This window comes from Gekko japonicus, unplaced genomic scaffold (assembly GCF_001447785.1).
Source record: "Gekko japonicus isolate JY-2015 unplaced genomic scaffold, Gekko_japonicus_V1.1 scaffold36, whole genome shotgun sequence".
Taxonomy (NCBI): domain Eukaryota; kingdom Metazoa; phylum Chordata; class Lepidosauria; order Squamata; family Gekkonidae; genus Gekko; species Gekko japonicus.
The window spans coordinates 468777-490483 of NW_015164182.1; the positions used below are offsets into that span (position 1 = coordinate 468777).

Consider the following 21707-nt stretch of genomic DNA (forward strand, 5'->3'; position numbering starts at 1 on the left):
TAAATCCCTGTCTGTAAGTTTAGAACCTCGTCTACCATTCCAATGCATTTGAAAAAGAGTGCCTTTTCATACTTTGAATAAACCTCTGTTGGTCTTAAAGGTGCCACTGGACTCTAAATTTGTTCTCCTGCTTCAGACTAACATGGCTGACTACCTGGATCTTTGTAAATATTAATGATTCTTAGACGGTGCCAGGGTAGAGATGGATCTGGAAGAACTGAATCCTGCCTGAACCATGGATTGCTGGCATAACCTTCAAGTCACCCTTCTCCAGCCTCTGGTTCCCTGCCTGAAAAATGGGAGTAACAGTATACTACCTGGCAGGGTTGTTGTGAGAACAAAATTAATGTAGTAAAGCATTTAGCACATCTTACAAAGCAGCATAGTAATATAGGTCTGCAGGTGAATATAATCTTTCAGATATCCAAAGTCTGCAACTGTTACAGCTATGAACCGTATGCCACTGAACCTTTCAGAGAAAAGACTGCAGTCCTGATGAGGAGTGTCAGCTTCCCAAACATTCCTTCTTCAATTTTTGATCTTTATATATCAAAACCACCCAAGTAAATGACACTGAACCCTGCTTTTTTTGTTTTGAATAATTCTTGGTTTTGTGGCACAACAAATTGTAAGGTAAAACACACACGCACTGTCTGTTGTACAGATGGGGGGGAGTGGGGCTTAGACCCAAATGCTCCCAAGTGGGTCTGGCTGAACTGAGATTTGAATCCAAGTCCAGCACTGACCACCAGACCTCCTTTTGTCCCCTGTGTTAATTTTCTCCCCATTCACTTTGCAGCTACATAAATCCTGGAATGAAGCAGCTTGGTGAGAATCAGAAGAAAGTCAGCGCACAGGTGAGTCCTTGGGCAACATTTGGAGGGGGGGTGCTGCTGCTGCTGGGTGGGGGAGATCGAAGCAAGTCGAACAAAATTCTCAAATAAGACAGGGGTCCCCAACATGGTGCCCATGGGCTTCATAGCATCCTCCAACACCTTTGCTGATGTCCACGAAGTGTGTTCAGACAGCTGAATGAACATTGGAGATTTGATTGGCTGTGCAGATTTTTAAGAATGTTGCTTTGGAGCAAGGACCTTCAGTGTGCAGCTGAAGGTAAGCTGCGGCAACCATTTTGTGGTTGGTTCCCCCTCTTGCAGCAACCAGTCAGAATTCCAAAAGTGGTGTGCAGGCTCAAAAAGGTGGGGGACCCCTGAAATAGGTATAAAGTGCCTCTACAGTTAGGAGCTGCAAAATAATTAAGAGGAAACCTTGCCCCAGGCTTACATTCCCAGGTAGCTGCTGCTGTCTCCACACACCCCAACCTGCCCAATAAATTCTGTATGAAACAAAAGCATTGAAGCAGATCTTAAAAGCTCACGTAGCACTGCCAGGTCTTCAGCATCCCAAACATGGAGGCTCGCAGGGCAGGGCCTGGTGATTTCAGACTGATGAGCCGTACTTAATGGCAGTCTTTCCAGACGCCTCCTGGGAATTGTGCTGTGTGGTATATGAATGTGTGTGCAGTCACCAGGACCAGGTTCAAGAGGTACCTAGGTGACCCTACCCCTCCTGGGCCCATGCTACAGCTGGCCAGGTTTGCTGATGTCACCGGTAGTGGTGCAATTGCTTCCATGCTGGTTTGATAAGTGGGACTATTCCCAAATAAGTATGCACAGGATTGTAGCTGTAGCAGAAGACTTTGCCCTTGCACAGGGTCAGCTTTAATTATGGGCAGGAAGTTTTCCCTTGAAGATGTTGACTAAGATTGGTTAATTTTTGTGTCTGTGTGCTTTTCCCTGGAATGTCTGGTTTGATTTGCTTACGTAAGTCATCTGAAGTGTTCTGACTCTGTAGAACCTTGGTTTACATTGTTCTCTCTTTCATTTTATCCTCACAACAACAGCCCAGTAAAGTAGGTTTAGAGTGAGAGTGTGTGATTGGCTCACGGTCACCTAGAAAGCTTCTATGCCAGAGGTGGGGATTCAAAGCTAAGTTGCCCAGATCCTAGTCTGACACTCTAACTACTACACCACAAGGCTGTTTCAGTCCTAGGACTTGTCCCACAACGTAAGATTCTTCTGCCATCTCTCCTTTCTCTCTTTTCCCTCCCCCTTAAATCAGAATAATTGTTAGTTTTGGCTGTGACTCTGCTTAGGGTGTGTCAGCCCAGGTGTGTGTTAATAAGAACACAAGAAGAGCCTTGCTAGATCAGACCAATGGTCCATCTAGTCCAGCATCCTGGCTCTCACAGTGGCCAGGCAGTTACTCTGGAGGGGCCACAGTAGGGCACAGATGCCAAGGCCTTCCCCTGATGTTGGCTTCTGGCACTGGTATTCAGAGGTTTATTGTCTCTGAATGTGAAGATTCCCTTTAGGATTCACTGCCTGAATGTGGAGGTTCCCTTTAGTCACCATAGCTAGTATTCACTGGTAGCCCTGTCCTCCATGAATCTGTTTTATCCCCATTTAAAGTTGTCTATGCCTGTGGCCATCAGTATATTCGCTGGCAGTGAATTCCACATAGGGTAGAGAAGCATTTCCTTTTGTCTGTCCTGAATCTACTGTCCATCAGCTTCACAGGAGGCCCTCATGTTCTAGTATACTGGGAGAGGGAGAAAAGGACCTAGCAGCTGAAAGCAAAGCTCTGAATTATGGAGGTTGGCCCCTGGAGGATTTGTCCTCTTTGTCTGTTTCAGCCTGAGGATTTGAAGCATGAGAGCTGGGAGGAGCCTTTTGGAATCATTCTGTCCACCTTTGAGACCTGCTGTGTGTATACAAGAGACTTAGCAGCCCTAGCAACACCGCTTACACACCATTGTGAAGAAGGCCTTCAACGTGTTGTGATAGCAACACCCTCTGTCGTAGCAATGAAACATGTTAGGGAGGAGAATCCTGAATGTGGGCAGAGGCTGTCTATTGACATGTTCAAGCCTCAGAGGTTGGGTTTAGCCAGTCTTTATCACAGCAGGGGTTTCCTATGAAAAATGAACAAGTGTACAGACATGGCTGATGAGTTTTGGGGAACGGCTGGGTTGTTAGCAGAGGTACATGCATGTTAAGTGTGTGCTCCTCATTTCTGCATGTAGCACACACCACAACAGCACGCCAGTGCCTCTTGCCTTCTGCGTGCATGTGCTTTTTGACGCTTCTCTCTTCCTCCTCACACTGAATAATCACAGCCATCACTACCCCCCAGTCAAATAGCTGCATGGAACTTTCAGGCAGGAAGGAGCATCTGCACACAGATTGCTTTCACAACAGCTAGCCCAAGAACCTGTTGCATTCCAGTTTTTCCCTGTCAGCCTCCTGTCTTTTTTTTAGATGTGTGATGATTAAAAAAACCCAACCAACCATGGAGTTGCAGCTCCTGGTTGTCCAGTGTGAACAGTCAAAGCCCTACTAAGGTTTCTCACAGCTACTATCGTTTTAAATTTAATTAAATTTAAAGAAGTAATTACTTTCTTTTGCCTCTTGGTTAGCATTTATTAATCAATTATTAATAATTAATTCTTGATTTATTGGGGTAGAGATGGGAGGTATTGTCTTTCATTTTGCACCAAAGTTATTCTGTTTTTCAAAAATGTTATGATTGTTGAAGCACTGTTATAGACTTAATAACAAAAATAAAATAAGGAACAATCGATTTGACGATAAAATGAAAAGCAACGAATACGAACTGATCATTATCCCGATTCCAGAATACCACAGGAAGTAACTAATCTAAACAAGACAGCTAAAGGAAAATCTTGAATATAATTAGAACCTTAGCTGAACAGTACTTTGGAGTAAACATACAGCAGGCTCACGGACACAGAGATAAGCATTGCTCGTTCGTTCTGGGAAGTATCGCACTATATCAAGTGACTTGTGAAACTCTGGTTTCAATTCTCTTGAAGCTGACTGTGGAAAGTGTTGTATGCACAGTTTATGAAACACTGTTAAAGCATTTTGCACTCTGCCACTGACTAACAGAATGAGCTTTTCAGGTACACTTAAACCTTTCTGTGATACATATGTTAAGTGCTGTTTATGATTTTAACTACATGGACAGAAATCAATCATGAACATATATTCAAATATTCACTTAGGTTCATTGCTTAAATGCATGATGGGAAGAATGCTAAATGCTGACAGGCAGTTATACTGCTTGTGACCTTGCTTGGATACAGAGCTACACAAAACTGATTTGATATGTCCATTTTGTGTAGATATCCTGGGGGTGTATTGGGATGTTAAAAGAACCCTTGAGCGTTCCTTTGACATTGTTGCAGCCTATGGACTGGGGCTTCCACACTCGCAGGATTCTAAAACATCACAATGGCACAATGTTCAGAATATTACATTGCTTCTCTCACTGCCCATCACTTGCCATATTTGCCTGGGAAAGGTCCACCACCCAGCCATCTGTGCCAGCTGTTGGAAAAGACAATGTCTGGTGTATAAAGAAGAGAAGAAGACCCGGAAGGGGGCAGCAAGGGCAATTAGAAAGATAGTGAGGACAGCACCTTCTCTCTCCTGTTAAGTGTCATTCTTTGTCTTTCTCCACATTGCTGCTTTTAGAGCCATTTCCTCTTTCCTTGCAGACATCTGTCATTCAGTCTCTCCTCTCTCAGCGACATTCCCACCGATTAAAGAGTAGATAAAGGTTTATTTAGGAAATAACACATTTGATAGGGAAGAGGAGAGATACAGATAGGTTTCTAACTACATCCTAGTTGGTCCCGCGCGTGGGAGGGTAGCTAATTGGCCCATGCCATGGGGGGGGGGGTGCATACGAATGCCCTATATCCTATTATGCTCAATGGGTTGCCGCCATTCTTAACAGTGCCTGTGTTACTGCATCTATAGCTTTGCAATAAAAGTATAACCGTTCCTGAATGTGTGTACTTCGTTGTAAGCTGTGGGTTCTGACAACAAGATACTGATGCTTTGAAACTCTGAATCTTGTAGTATTTTCAAGGAAAACATGCCCTCTACCTCCAGCTTAGATATTCTATTTTGATATCTAGCCTCTCTAATTGTTGGGAGTATTAACCTTGAAAGCTGGGCAACTGGAGCATTTGAAGAACAAACAGAGGAGAGCTGAAGATTGTGAGGTGAAACTTGGTGTCTGCTGGTAACTAGACCAAGTGCGGGGCCGTTTTCTGAAAGTAGAAATGTGTGCTTACAAAAGACCACAAAGTGATGATGAGTATTTATTTCCACCGGCATGCAAACAGACTAAAATTGACGACTTTTTTACTGCATGTTTACCCAACATTTGATATTCCAACGTCAAACCACTTCTCCCCTCTTGCTAATTGTAGCAATGATAACAACTATGAAGCAGAGAGTGGAGACACATTGTCTCAATCTTCAAAACAGGAGAAAGAAGCTGAGTCTAAAGACTAAACCTCATTGAAGGAAAAATGGATCAACTTATTATCAACTTATTAAACAGCTCACAAACAACACCAAAGACTATGTAGAAACCAAGGGGTCTCTTTTCAAAAAACCACTCTCCTTAACTCAAAAAGGAGGTGGTATAAAGAGCAAGGTACAACAGCCACAAACGAATGCAGCTCAACTCCAATTAAAGTTACAGCCCTGTAAAGTGTGTTTGACTGTCTGCAGGTATAAGGGGCAGATGATACTCTGGAAGTCACTACAGCAGGCCACCTGCCATTTAAAAGCCCTTCTAAGTGAGAAACCGCTGCCAATCGACCTTATCTCAATGGAGTCTATTAGCAACTCAATCCAGGCTCAAAGAATTATACTTTTGCCAGCAACAGGATTCCTAGCCTTCTATCAAGATGTAAAGAGCTTTTGCACAACAGTAAAGGAATCTTTACAGCTAGAGTTTTTGCCAACACACTTCTAAGTTCTTTGCTACCGCGCTTGCAAAAAGAACTTACTCAGATGGAAGTGGGTCACTCCCTCAAAGCAGTTCCAACAGAGGCGATTCAACACAACCTGGTTCGGAGCCCTAACCACATTACTTACCAGAATTTGGCCCCGGAGAATCTATCCTCTGAGCTCAATTGAAGAGGACCTATTGTGCTCATTTTCAGTTTTACCACCAATAGAACAATCCTCAATCACCGCTAGATCAGACAGGATAAACTTCAGAGATCCAAAGCGGTCGCCACACAACAAGAACTAAGGCAGCCAGTGCCTGCAGTGGGGTCTGAGGGCTAACCAGTCTTAGTTACTTTCCCAACTCCTCTAATACCTTTGACTGACGACTCAAGAAAGACAAGAGAGCCAGACATCACTCCCCAGCAAGTGAATCCTGAAAGTAAGAGCTTTCATCACCCTCAGGAACTTAAAGGGTTAGGGAACCTAGAAGGAGCCGTTTCAGTCAAGAATGGATGCGTTGAGGGGCATGGCGTCGGAGCGGAAGGCAATGGAACCTGATTAGCTAGCTCCCGATGATTTTCCCCCTTAACACCAGCAAACACAGTATTCCGAATCTGTGATCACCCCAAAGATATGGGGAAAAACTCTAAAATGAAAGGCAAGAAATCCAGCCCTGTAAGTACACCAGTAACTTCTTATTTTACTCGCAATACCAAAAACGGGCCCAGCTCAACGATCCCTGAAACAGCTTCTAAAACAGCGGTGGACTCAGGGACTCATAATCAGGAAGGGCTGATCGTCTTGCGCCAAGAATTTAATGAAACGATCCAGGCCTTAGAGAAGAATATGACTTTTACAATAACATAACTTTTAAAACCGATTACTGCCCAAATAAACGAACTGAATCAAAATGTGGCCTAGGTTGTGAAGACGGGTGACTCTCCAATGGAGTCTTGCCTAACATTGCAAGATGATGCTTACTATCTTTATAAAAAGGAAGAATGGGCATCGGAAAAAATCATAGCTTTGGAAAATCAACTTAAAGCCAACAATGTAAAATTCTGCGGGATTCCAAAGGACGTGGTGCAAGCATCAGATTTAAAGTCTTTCATTGCTACATGGCTAGCGGGAATTCTGGAACTGGAAGAGGGAGTTGCTCCCTTGATTGATACAGCATACCAAGTTGGCTCATTACGGGCAAGGCAAAGCAACTTCCCCAGAGACGTGGTGGTTAAATTAATGGACTCCCGAACGAAAACTAAGATTCTCTCTGTGGCGAGGAGTAAAGGCACACTGCAGATGCAGAACAACAAAATCCAAGTATTTCAGGACTTGTCTGCAGAGACTTTACAGAGACGGAAAATTCTGAAGCTGATTTTGCAAACTTTGGCTGAGGTGAAAATCAACTACAAATGGATTGTATATTTCAAACTACAAGTGTCTGCGCACAGGACTATTCTTCATGCCACAGACCTAGACTCAGGTTTAAAACTCCTGCAAGATCTTCAGTTGCAACCACCGCAAGACCTCCAGCCGGATATTCATCCACAGCCCCTAGACCAGACTACTTCAAGATGGCGTACAATCAGGGAAAGAAGAAACGGGAATGAAAACCCCATGAACCTCAACGTACATTTGGAAAGTATTTGGCTAAATACAAAGCAATTTAATAGTTAAGGGTCTAAAGTTAATGTTTGGGTTTTGCTTTTTTATTTTAAGTACCTGATCTTTTGGCTTAGTAAATACTAAAAATGATGCCATTCTCAACATATAGTGACAAGCTTTTGTTTAATATTAAGCTCTGCAACAAATCCCCCTCATGGATCACTGCCTTGTTGTGGCGAGGGGGCTTGCGTGGTTTGATGAAGCTGTGGGCTATGCCATGTAGGGCCACCCAAGACGGACAGACCACAGCAGAGAACTCAGACCAAGAGTGATCCCCCTGGAGAAGGAAATGGCAACCCACTCCAGTATTTTTGCCAAGAAAACCCCATGGAGAGTATCAAAAGGCTAAAAGATATGACGCCAGAAGATGAGCCCCTCAGGTCGGAAGGTGTCCAATATGCTACTGAGGAAGAGCAGAGGGCAAGTACAAGTAACTCCAGAAAGAGTGAAGTGGCTGGGCCAAAGCCGAAAGGACGCTCAGTTGTGGATGTGTCTGATGGTGAAAGGAAAGTCCGATGCTGCAAAGAACAATACTACATAGGAACCTGGAATGTAAGATCTATGAATCAAGGTAAGTTTGACGTGGTCAAAAATGAGATGGCAAGACTGAACATCGATATCCTAGGAATCAGTGAACTAAAGTGGACAGGAATGGGCGAATTTAACTCAGAAGACCATTATATCTACTACTGTGGCCAGGAATCTCGTAGAAAAAATGGTGTGGCCTTTATAGTCAACAAGAGAGTGCAAAAGGCAGTACTGGGATACAATCTCAAAAATGACAGAATGATTTCGGTCCGATTCCAAGGCAAACCATTCAACATCACAGTAATCCAAGTCTATGCCCCAACCACTGATGCAGAAGAGGCTGAAGTGGACCGGTTCTATGAAGACCTACAACACCTCCTAGAACTAACACCAAAAAATGATGTCCTCATCATCATAGGGGACTGGAATGCTAAAGTAGGAAGTCAAAAGGTAACCGGAATAACAGACAAGTTTGGCCTTGGAAAGCAAAATGAAGCAGGGCAAAGGTTAACAGAGTTTTGTCAAGAGAACACACTGGTCATAGCGAACACCCTTTTCCAACAACCTAAGAGGCGACTCTACACATGGACATCACCAGATGGGCAACACCGAAATCAGATTGACTATATAATTTGCAGTCAAAGATGGAGAAGCTCTATCCAGTCAGTAAAAACAAGACCTGGAGCTGACTGTGGTTCAGATCATGAGCTACTCATTGCAAAATTCAGACTTAAACTGAAGAAAATCGGGAAAACCATGAGGCCATTCAGGTTTGACCTAGATCACATCCCTGATGAATATACAGTAGAGGTGAAGAATAGATTCAAGGGTCTGGATTTGATAGATAGAGTGCCTGAAGAACTATGGACAGAGGTTCGTGACATCGTACAGGAGGCAGCAATCACCACCATACCAAAGAAAAAGAAATGCAAGAAAGCAAAATGGCTTTCTGATGAGGCTTTACAAATAGCAGAGGAAAGAAGGAAAGCGAAAGGCAAAGGCGAAAAGGAAAGATTTACCCAACTGAACGCAGATTTCCAGAGAACAGCAAGGAGAGATAAGGAGGCCTTCCTGAATGAACAGTGCAAAGTAATAGAAGAAAACAATAGAATGGGAAGGACTAGAGATCTCTTCAAGAAAATTGGAGAAATCAAGGGAGCGTTCCATGCAAAGCTGGCCATGATAAAGGACAAAAACGGTAGGGACCTAACAGAAGCAGAAGAGATTAGGAAAAGATGGCAAGAATACACAGAAGAACTATACAAGAAAGACCTCAATGTCCTTGACAAACACGACGGTATAATCACTGACCTTGAGCCAGACATCCTGGAATGTGAAGTTAAATGGGCCTTAGAAAGCATTACTAACAACAAAGCTAGTGGAGGTGATGGTATTCCAGCTGAGCTATTCAAAGTCTTAGAAGATGATGCTGTTAAAGTGCTGCACTCCATTTGCCAGCAAATTTGGAAAACGCAACAGTGGCCACAGGATTGGAAAAGATCAGTATACATTCCAATCCCAAAGAAGGGCAACGCCAAGGAATGTTCAAACTATCGCACAATTGCACTCATATCACACGCTAGCAAGGTCATGCTCAAGATCCTACAAGCTAGGCTTCAACAGTACGTGGATAGAGAACTACCAGAAGTACAAGCTGGGTTTCGAAGAGGTAGAGGAACTAGAGATCAAATTGCCAACATTCGCTGGATTATGGAGAAAGCAAGAGAGTACCAGAAAAATATCTACTTCTGCTTCATTGACTATGCTAAAGCTTTTGACTGTGTGGATCACAACAAACTATGGCAGGTCCTTAAAGAGATGGGAGTACCAGACCACCTCACATGTCTCTTGAGAAACCTGTATAAGGGCCAAGAAGCGACAGTTAGAACCGGATACGGAACAACTGATTGGTTCAGCATAGGAAAAGGAGTACGACAAGGATGTATACTGTCACCTTGCTTATTTAATATATATGCAGAGTACATCATGCGAAATGCTGGCCTGGATGAATCACAAGCGGGAATTAAGATTGCTGGGGAAAAGATCAACAACCTCAGATATGCAGATGATACCACTCTAATGGCTGAAAGTGAAAAGGATCTAAAGAGCCTCTTGCTCAGAGTAAAAGAGGAGAGCGCAAAAGTGGGCTTGAAGCTCAACATCAAAAAAACTAAGATCATGGCATCCGGCCCCATCACTCCTTGGCAAATAGAAGGGGAAGTCGTGGAAGTAGTGACAGACTTCACGTTCCTGGGATCCCAGATCACCGCAGACTGTGACTGCAGCCATGAAATTAAAAGACGCCTGCTCCTTGGGAGGAAAGCGATGGCGAACCTAAACAGCATGATAAAAAGTAGAGACATCACCCTGCCAACAAAAGTCCGCATGGTCAAAGCAATGGTATTCCCAGTAGACATGTATGGCTGCGAGAGTTGGACTATAAGGAAGGCCGAGCGCCGAAGAATAGATTCTTTTGAACTATGGTGCTGGAGAAGACTCTTGAGAGTAACTTGGACTGCAAGAAGAACAAATCAGTCAATCCTAAAAGAAATCAGCCCTGACTGTTCCCTGGAAGGCCAGATAATGAAACTGAAGCTCAAATACTTTGGCCACCAAATGAGAAGGGAGCACTCACTGGAGAAGACCCTGATGCTGGGAAAGATTGAAGGTCAAAGAAGACGGGGACGGCAAAGGATGAGATGGTTAGACAGTGTCATAGATGCAACTAACATGAAATTGAGCAAACGGCAGAGGACGGCGGAAGACAGGAGGGCCTGGCGGGATCTTGTCAATGGGGTCGCGAAGAGTTGGACTCGACTGTGCGACTGAACAACAACAACTGCAACAAATATTATGGTTGATCGTCATAGATTGCATGTGAAAGGTTCTAAAAAGTTATATCATGATTTCAGACCCTAAAGGTTGTCATGAAATCAATTTAAAAGAATCGCAATATCAGAAAATAACTTGTTATTAACTATATTCTATATTTAAAAACATAAATACTTTGCAACTCATATTAATAAGGCTACACTATTAAAATATAAGCTACATACAAACTATAGGGCTAAGAATCTACTCATAAATCACTTTATGGCATATACAAATAGGGAATTGTATAATTGATTAAATATATATTAACCATTTGAAACTAATAGTTGTATTTCACTGTATGTTATGCACTATGGTTTATTTGTATTAGATCACCATCTAGTGGCGCGTTACCAAATGACAAGTAATATTTGCTTTATAAGTAAGATAAAGCTTGGCACTTTTTACTTATATGGAGCTCTCAAGAGGGAATACTTCTTACCTATTTTTAGACCTTAATACAGCATTGAGTGGTATTGTTGGAAAGTTATATAGCAGTTGTCAGGATGCTATATGTTCAACACCTTAGCTTCAGCCTTAAGGAATCTATTATAACACATAATGATATACTTTACGTAATTGATGAAATAACCCAAGACTTAACTTTGACCACTGTTTGCACGTACAGCAATAGGAATAGGAATATTGTTTATGAATCTAAAATTTGAATCAATATGGTTACAAATTTAATAATATCTTATTTAATCAATAGGGGGGAAAGAGGGGTTTTTCTGTCTAGTCCTCTAGTAACCTTAATCACTTTATAAAACACTGTGATTTACACAGTTTACACCCTGAAGGGAAGGGAAGACAGGGTCCATAAGTTGACTCTGTACGGATTTGTACTGTTGTTTGTTTTTGTTTGTATAATGTTAGTGTTTGTAAGGGCATTTGATGACACAGGGTACAATTCATACCCAAGCTTTGAGAGCAGTCCAAAGGTAGACAGCATGATAAATCTGATGACACTCAGGAGGTCTATGAATTCAGCCACTTTTGACGGTTTTTCTCAGGAAAACAACCTTAGCGATGGAATGCATACTTCTAACATGAGTGCACTAATTTGATCGTATTCAATAACTGACATTTTAATTTACCCAACAATGATACCTAAGCAACAAATTAAATACCTTTCTCTTAATTGTAGAGGTCTTAACTCACCTATCAAGAAGAAGAGGGTGCTTTCAGAGTTATTACGGCAAAATGCCAATATTATATTTTTGCAAGAGACACATTTCAAAGGAAAACAGGATACAGTATTCAATTCCCAGAAATTTTCAAAACAATATCAGGCACAGGGCACATCTAAGTCCAGGGGTGTTGCGATTTTATTACATAAATCAGTGAGATTCCAACTTCTCAAAGCAGAACATGGCCCCTTTGGTAGATATTTGTTTTTAAATGGCGCTTTGAATGGTCATGCAATAACACTAGTCTCTTCATATGCGCCAAACAACGGTCAAGTCGAATTCATACGTGATACTCTTTTTAAGTTAGCAGCCTTCAGCACTGACCCCTGTGTGATAGGCGGTGATTTAAATTATATATTAAGCCAACTCTTAGACAAATCTAACTTGTTAAAGAAACAGGAAAAATGATGCCCACACTCTTCTCCATCTGGTAACACAGACCTACATAACGTTCTTCAACAATTTAATCTGGTGGATGTTTGGAGACTCAAGAATCCAACGGTCAAAGATTTCACATACTTTCCCCCCAGATTTCAAACGCACAGCAGAATAGACTATATTTTAGCTTCAACATCCATATCAAATTTCTTCACAGAAGCTAGTATTGGTGCACGCCTATGGTCAGATCACTCCTGGGTAGAAGCTGTGATGGATGATAGGGACGAAAGCAGAAGAGACTACAATTGGAGACTAGACTCAAAACTTTTATTTTTACAATCAATAACTGACACAATAGATAAAGACATCAAAGAATATCTGAAGTTCAATGCCAGGTGTGGAGTCTCGCAACACATTGTATGGGGGTCTTTAAAAGCGGTGGTCCGAGGCAAATTGATTGCAATTGCTTCTACTTATAGGAAAGAAAACAAAAGCTAAAACAGGAAATGATAAACAGAATCAAAAACCTAGAAGTAGAATACAGCAAACATGGGAATAAACGTACCTACAAATCATTACTTCTTGTCAGGTTCAACAGCAAGTAAATCTCCACACACGTTTCCAGGGAAGCGCTATACTTTATTAGACTATAGGTCTGTTGCCATGATCTGTTGCCAGGGAAGCGCTATACTTTATATTAGACTATAGGTCTGTTGCCATGATCTACAGGGATATTGTTAGGAATGACAATGGGGCAGATGCATCCCTTCATATAGCGTGATGCTGCAAATGGCTAAGCAAATGAAATCCAAGCGCGCACGCGGGAATTTTCCCGGCGGGAGGTTACATAATGAACGGGAGAGTCTCCATGCCTCATGAGAGCAGAAAGATTCACACCAACAGTGGAACACAAGCCCTCCCTCTTCCTCAAGGTTAGTCAGATAACCCAGTCTGGCAGCGCCAGTTCGCACGGTCTCAGGAGCGCCTCCCTATCGCTGTTTACAGCAAGCGAGCAAAGCAAGCATGCGCCGTAGCGCCACAGTCAGGAAAGGACACATACAAATGAAATATGGCAGCTAGCTGACACTTCTAGAATGAAAAAAAAAAAAGAAACTATAGAAGTATCACAAATCCAGAAACGGATTGCATATATAAAACAGAAGTACTGGTTTAAATCGCCTCAATCAATCAAATTACTTGCTTGGAAATACAAGAAAAGAACCACTGAGAACGCTATACATGTGGTTAAGAACAAAAATGGACAACTGCTTCATACCCCTAAGGAAATATCGGAGGCCTTTCTAGATTATTATTCTTCACTTTATCAATCTGATGCACCTATGGAAGACTCAATGGAGGCATTTTTAAAACAATTTCCTCTCCGATCAAGCCTTTCGAGCAAGTGAACCTTTACCTTTTATTCTTTGCAAAATGGTTAGATTGTATGGAAACTTAGCTTTCAAAACCTTCTGTTTCTACATCCACAATTCCCTTAAAGTATAAAGAAAACATAGCGATATTTTAAGCTATACAGTGACCCTGTCCATGTGTCAGTTCATGTGTCAGTTTTGTGTTTAATAGTTGAAGTTAAGGTTTAATTAGTCAGCATCTTTATAGATCAGTATTTGAGACAGGATTTCTACTAATAGAATGTCTCATAAAATGTACTTACTTTGTTGTAGAGATCTGAATTATTGAAGTTGATTTCAGTGAGATTTATATTTGTATGCAGTGTTATATGGAAAATTTATAAAATAAAATATTTTTTAAAAAAGAATGGATGCGTCTTTTTAGACACCTAAGGCGACCTAAGTAAGATCGTGCAGGCGGACTGACAGCTAAAGTTTCTATCATGGAATCTGGAGGGTTGGTGCAATAAGTCTTCTTAACATTTTTGCATTGTTATAACATACTTTGCTTACAGGAAACTTGGATACAGAGCTCTGACTTCCGTGTTATTCAGGGATACAGGGTATTTTCCATACCAGTGACTAAAACACACTCAAAGGGGCGGGGAAGTGGAGGGCTGGTTACTTTGGTCTCAGTGGATCTGAAGGTGGACATTCAAGTCTTAGAAAACAACTGCCCTAAAAACATCCAAACTTTACTTATCAAAGGAGCGCACTTTAAAAGTGTTTTATGTGTAAATGTATACATTCCTCCAAGGGGCTCACCAGGGCAGGAAAGGGGGCGTATTTGGAATTTATTAACAGATACGCTTGACTTGTTAATGTCTCAGTTTTCTAAGGCACAGGTTCTTTTATGTGGGGATTTCAATGCTAGGACAGGAACAAGTAATGCAGAGGCAAGAGATGGCTTGAATGGGCAGATTGCCATGCATGCACACTCCTTAGAGCGCTCTTCGAGGGGCCAGGTTATAAACAAGTTTGGTCTCAAATTCTTGCAACTGCTCTCATTGACAAATCTGCATATTTTGCATGGTACTTTCTTAGACCAAACAGGTGGGACCTTTACTTACGTAGCACCCTCAGGAACCAGTACAATCGACTATATAGCAATATCGCCGGCTCTACTTAGCTTTGTCACCAAGTTTGAGGCTCTGGACTCCACCCTAAGCGACCATTGCCCTCTGTCGCAAACTCTTATAATTCACATCATGCTCACACTTTGAAGAGGATGTAACACCCAATTTTAGGAGACTTAAGTGGTCAGAATAGTGCATACCTTAATAAGTCCTGAATTGAGCAATTTAAGATCTTCCCTTCTACAACATGATTCGGATGCCATTAAAATCTTTGAGGAGATTAATTCTCAAATTAAGCCTCTGCTAATAAACAATAGGCCTCTGAAACCAATACTTCATGCCCACAATGCTTGGTTTGATCCTGAATGTAAAGCACTAAAGAAAGATCTGCTTTGAGCTATGAGATACACTAGGCGAAAGAGGGCCAAAAAAACTTCCTGCAGGTTGTACCCTCAGATCTTACAGGTCTACCGGAATGGCCACCAGTCTCAGAAGTTGAAATTAGAGGTCTAATAGCCACACTATCCACAGGAAAATCCCCAGGGGAAGATATTTTGCCACCTGAACTGTATAAAGTTTTCCCTGAGTGGTTGGCCCCTTGCTGGCTAGAGTCTTCACACAAATCAATGGGTCTGGAGTGTTTCCCTCTGGCTGGAAACTGAGCATTGTGGTGCCCATACACAAAAAAGGGGACACTGCAGACCCTCACAATTATAGACCAGTAAGTTTATTAGACATAGCGGCAAAACTTTACGGTAAATACTTGTTGTCAAAACTGGAAGACTGGATGGCTGAGGAACAAATTTGACATCAGGCTCAAGTAGGTTTTCGGAAGGGCCTTGGAACAATCAGTCATTGCCAAACCCTGTACCAACTGTCGCATTTTGGTTCAAACGGACCAACAAAGGCACTTTATGTAGCATTTGTTGACCTGGCCGCCGCATTTGATTTCAAAAACAGGGAATGCCTTTGGTCTAAATTAGCCAAAATGAAGGTTGAGAGGTGATTATTACTGCTCCTTCGAGAGCTACATAGAGATACTTTTGCCCAAATTAGAGTGGGTATTTCTGGCTCTTTAACCAGTAGAATTCCTGTTGGCAAAGGTGTGAAACAGGGCTGTGTGCTGGCTCCATTGCTATTTAATCTGTACATCAACGACATTACAGAGATTCTCTCAGGTCCGCATTTCCCCCCTCCATCACTCTGTCAACAAGAAATTTCAATTCTTCTTTATGCGGATAACATGGTCCTAATATCCCTAACTAAAATCAGTCTGAGAAGACTTTTACACCAGCTAGGGAAATACTGTAATGAGGAATCGCTCAATATAAACTATGCAAAGACCAAGGTAATGGTCTTTAGGAGAAAGCCTAAAATCTCTCAATAGACTGACCTTGGCAACCCCATCGAACAATGCAGAACATTTAAATATCTTGGTGTAACCTTCACGGAGACTCTGAATTGGAAAAACCATCTTGCATCAATAAAAGCCTCAGCATTAAGAACAGTAGGATCAATTGTACATTTTTTTCACACAAAGGGCAGCCCGTCTGATTGACCCGGCACTGAAATTATTCAACAGCAAGGTCATCCCCCATCTCTTATATGGAATTGAAGTTTGGGGCTGGAAGGAGGATATTTTGGCTAATTTGGAGGTAATCCAAAATCAATTTATGAGGCGAATTCTAGCTTTGCCCAGAGGTACTCCCACATCTTTAATGAGAGCTGAACTGGGACTTCCCTCTGTGAAGGCCCGGGTACACCTGGCGGTTATAAAACACTGGAAAAAGAACACACCTCCAAGCTCCATTCCTATAAGCCATCAATCAGGCAACTTCCATATTGGTAAAGACCCTAGCCATTCTAACTTTCTTAATATTATCCTTCAAAGATATACTATTCCAAATGACCTTCTCAGGGTCTCAGCTGAGAATTCACATCTTAGGGACTGGATATACAAGGCTGATGCATTGATCAATCATTCTCTGATCTGAAATCTAGTGGCTCCCTGGTATAAATATTGAAAGTTGACCACTGCAGGTCAAGTTATCTAGTTAATATCTCTAACTATAACCTCAGAGTGTCCTTTACAGCTTTGTGAGAAATTTTTAGCAGGAATTCTATTAGGTCTGCAAGGGCGCTCCCAGAAATCGAGAAGATTGCGTGCCTATTGTCAGACAAGGATGCTTATCTATCCCATAGAGTTTCCCTGTTTGCTTTAGCAGCATCTAAGACTAGATCTAAGGTCAGGCTACTTGATCAAACCTGTTTTATTCTATTTTTACCACGGACTAGTAGTTAATTTTAACCCGGTCACTAAGGTTGTATTTTAATGTTTTATGAATGCTCTGCTGTATTTTGTAACAGCCAATGGCTAAATACAATAAATGACTTGACTTGACTACTCTTTAATCAGGTTGTACACTGCTGCTGTGTTAATTACTCTGTCAATACCAGCCACCATGTCTTCTGCTCCATTTGGGTTGAGGTGTGGCTGAAGAACAATAGTCAGTGTCCTGCTTGCCAGATCCCCATCACCCCCCCAAAAATCCTTGCAAAGAAGTCAGAGGAGAAGCTAGTGAAAGTAATCCCGTGTTAACCCCTGTGGTTAGAAACAGCTCTGCAAATCCAGGCTTGAGCTCCTTCACAAAGAATATGAGGATGAGATAGAATCTCTGCAGAAACCTGAATTTGGAGTCCCAGCTAAAATCCAATTTGCGTCCTGTGACTCTGGATATGTCAGACAAAAAAATCAGAAGAGTCCTCTTCTCTTGAATGATGGGAACAAAGATGTTTCTGAGACTCTGGTTGCATTGACCCAGAAGCTTCAGGCAGCTAATTATATGTACCAAAAAGTGAAAGATGACATGGAATAGTGGAGGTAAACAGGAAACTGTGGTATGAAAAAAGAGGACTTGTGTGGGAGAACTTGTGGCTAAAGGCTGTGGTTGGAAGTTGATCACCCCAGAAGTTTGGGCGGTTCACTGTAGCAGCACTTCAATTCAAGTTCGATCAATGCGAGTGTGAAACCAGCTGCCTTAGAAAGATGCTGGAACAGCGTAACAAGTACACTGAAGAGCTGGAGTCGCAGGTGTCACACCAGAATGTTGCGAACCCATGAAAGAAGAAACTTTCGAAAGCAAAGCTGCTGTTCCAGTGCGGGATTGAGAAAGTGGAAGCATCACTAATGAGAGAGCCCTGCTGAAAAGCCCAGAAGAGTGCCTGGATCAGAACTGTTTGTGCTCTGCTCACTGCCCCAATGATGGTCAAACTGGTAGTGGCCTGCTAGGTAGCAACAATGATGTCTGCTTAAATTAGCCAGCTGAGGTTGTTCAGATGAATCAGTTTCCCCGTACTTGCCTGGAAGGGATGTTTTCGTTGGCTCCCAGGAGCGCCTCTTGGATATAACTGGTGCTGAATAGAGATTTGTTGCGAGCAAACGTGGGATAAAATCGAGGACTGCATGCCATATAAAGATGAGCTTTACGAAGTTCCTGATCTGGGTATGCCACTGTTGCTCAGGTGCCTCCAGTTGAACACTCCCAGCAGCAAAGACCCGTCTGCAAATGAAGAGGGTCCAAAGAAGCTGTCTACATTTCTAAGGAAACTGGAATTCAAAATCCTCAAATTTGAGGATTTTGGAGATGCATTGAATGATGGTAACAAAGACTCTCCAGAGCACAGCGTTAGAAAACTTCATTCTGTCCATTCCTCAGAAATGAACTGCATCAGGACATCCAGTGAAGCATCCATGGATGCTGCTTACCTGGACAAAATCTCTGGACTCCATGATGTCTGAATCGGACAACATTAAAAGCCCTTATTATATTTCCAAGTCATCTTTGGACCTGGAGAACTCCTGCAAGGCAACCCAATGTTCTGAAGGAAAGGAATGAACAGAACTCTCTGAAATGTCTTCTGTCAGATTCTGCAGAGGAAAGTGAATGGAAATCTGACTTTTTCGATCCTTTCCCCCTCTATGTTAGGCATAATGGAGCCTTTCCCACTGTTTGGTGAGCGGACTTCAGAAACAAGTGAAATAAAAACACAAGAGTTTTTAATTCCAAAAAAGCTTTCCCTCAGTTTTTTTTAACAACTCTGGAGGATCATTTGAAGAACAAAAGCTAGGATCCTCCCTCTTTAAGGTGCCACCTGCACTGCAGAACCTCCATAATCAGTTGCAGTCTCTTTTGACAGGAAAGCTAAAAGTCTTCATATGTAAACATAAAGAAAAATTCAAAGTAGCTTGTCTAGTGCAAATCTGTCAGAAACTACCAAGATTTGACTCTTTATTTCTTAAACAAAACAAAATTAAGGTTGAGTATCAATATAAATGTCTTGAGGGTAATTTTGTTATCCCAAGTGATTCTTTTTTTTTCATTTGTAGATCCCTCTATGATCTCAGCTTGTCCAGTCTTTACATACTAAGTGATGGAGTCTGACTCTTCTGTTTTATGAAATCTGATCAGAATTCTCTCTCTCTTGATGTCTTCCGTTTAGATACTTAAGGATTGGTATATTGCATTTTTGGTTCTGTTTTTGTTCTCAGTGTTGGGTTATATGAAGCCTTCAGTCCTTTTCTGAGGAGCTGTTAAATGTCCTGCAATGGATCTTCAAAATGGGTTTCTTGATATTGGTGAGAAGCCCATGAGACGGCTTCTTAGTTGGGTTTTCTTTTCCTGTGCAAAAATGTGGTGGCAGCTGTTGCGGAGCCCCACTTCTATTTGAACTTGGCTTTCGGAATAAAATGTTTGCCTGCTCATGCCTGCATGACATGCTGTGTCTATGCCATATTGGTATCTTAAATGTGTGACTGTTAGAATAGGTTTTTTCCCCTCCAGGCAGTTGTTCAGTTGGGGGAACAAAATGTCTCTTTTGCTGAAGACTGAGAACCCAGTTATTATTTTTTTGTAATTAAACTCTTCTTTTAACTTTCAAAAACAAAAACTCCACTCTGCTCTTGTATAATACTGTGTCATTTGTGCCTGTGTAGTTCATAAAAATGGGTTGATATGCTCATAGCTTCTTTACTGAATGTGCACTGAACATTTAACATGAATACTGTACTGTTTTACATTAACACTGCATGCTTTTCTATGTGGAATGATTTTTTTTTTAAAAAACCCTTGAGCAAGCTGAGCCTGTCTGTGCTGACATCATTGCTGCGGTCTGGATCCAAGCCAAGCAACCTCTGAGCCACTATCCTCCTCTAAGGGCCCACTTGGTTCAGCTTCCTCCTGGCCACCAGTGGCCCTCCAGAGCAGTGGCCCACCAGGAAGTTTCCCAGTGATCCAAAGGACCAATCCATTCCTGAGAAAACACTGTTTCCAAGTTTTAGGGAGGACAGAATCCTGTTTCTGCTTCAGGGCTCACAAATCCTCCCAGTGTTTCTGGGTGGGATGTATAGTGGTTCTGCAGTTAACTCAGTTCCTCCTTTATTACTCGACTCTGTGTTTGATGCCTTACTGTCAAAGTTTTCACTATGAGCTCCTTGGGACATGGACCTAGCTTCTTTGTTTTATGTTTATCTACAAAGTGTCATGTCCACTGACAGCAGCATCTTGATAATAAATAGTACTTACTATATGAATGGATGTTATTTGGTTTTTAGAGCTATCCAGTCATTTCCCGGAGGGTGAATGTTTTGGAGCGATGCAGGAGACAGGTGAACATGCCCTGCATTATACAGTGAGTGACTCTTTAATTTCTATGTAAGATTCCTTTTTGGAGACAATGTAGTAAATATAGGTTGGATCCTGTGGATTTATTCCACTAACACTGGTGCTTTTCTCCAGCACAAGGAAGTCTTCAATGGGTGCATCAGCAGAAGGTTGTTCGCACGGGAAAGAAACATTGTTAGTGGAACAGATCTGTAGGCCCAGTTCCATGCATGTGAGGTGGTGGTGATGGGGGAAATATTTAGGAAGCGTCAAGACAGAAAATGCATGACACCTCACCTTGTTCAAATGGTGGTTACTTGCTGACTGCATTCCGATGACCCTGTTCTTTGGAATGAGAACAGTGACCGTGGTGGGCAACCCTCTCTGACAGGCTTGCTGCACACCATCTTCCTTTGCAGTGCACATCTGCAAGTGTGCACTGAGCGTGGTCAATGGAACAAGCCTTCCAGACCTCTCTGTGGCACTTTCTCCATGGCAGACATGCAAGGCTTGGTTCCTCTGCAGAGGATTCTGTGTGCACAGGGTTCTCCGGGGGACAGAACAATTGAGGTACTGAGATTACAGCATGGCACCTTCTAGGTTTCCCTTGGAACGCCTCTGAACAAGCTTGTGTAAAAGAGGTATCCTGGGTGGGGGACTCTGCCATAGATCTGTCCATGTCATCATCAGCCCAGCACTTTGCTTTTTGCTTCTTCTTTGAAGTGTTTTCCGTAACGGGGACTTGCTCAGCCCCCCGTTCCGCCTGATGCTTTCCAAGAGTGCTCTACAGCAGTGGAACACCGTCCTTAGCCTGCTGTCAGAGAGGGCAAACCTGCGCAGTGGAGCTGTCCGAAGGTGAGTTACCTGAGTAAATGCACCCAACTCCCTTCTTTTCTGTTTAGCTTTGAAACTGTATATTTGTGCTGTCTATGAGCTGTGGATTGCTTCATGCCCAGAGTGTTTCTGGGAGTGGGCTTGAAGGGGCCTCCTCCACATAAGGTTCTTGGCATGTCAGAGCCCCACTGGCAAAGTGAGCTCCAGCACTGGGGCAGGGCTCTTTTCCAAGAGGTATGTGTGTCATCCAGTTGCTCCT

General features: G+C 42.4%; 1 protein-coding gene across 1 annotated transcript in view; it reads left to right on the plus strand.

Moving 5' to 3' along the window:
- DCDC2B (doublecortin domain containing 2B) overlaps positions 1–21707 on the plus strand; it is a 34613-nt gene that overhangs the window by 4561 nt on the left and 8345 nt on the right. Inside the window, exons 2-4 of the mRNA XM_015408094.1 lie at positions 800–857; positions 20566–20642; positions 21338–21469. Of these exons, the coding sequence (XP_015263580.1) occupies positions 800–857; positions 20566–20642; positions 21338–21469 (267 nt within the window). The remainder of the gene's footprint in view (positions 1–799; positions 858–20565; positions 20643–21337; positions 21470–21707) is intronic.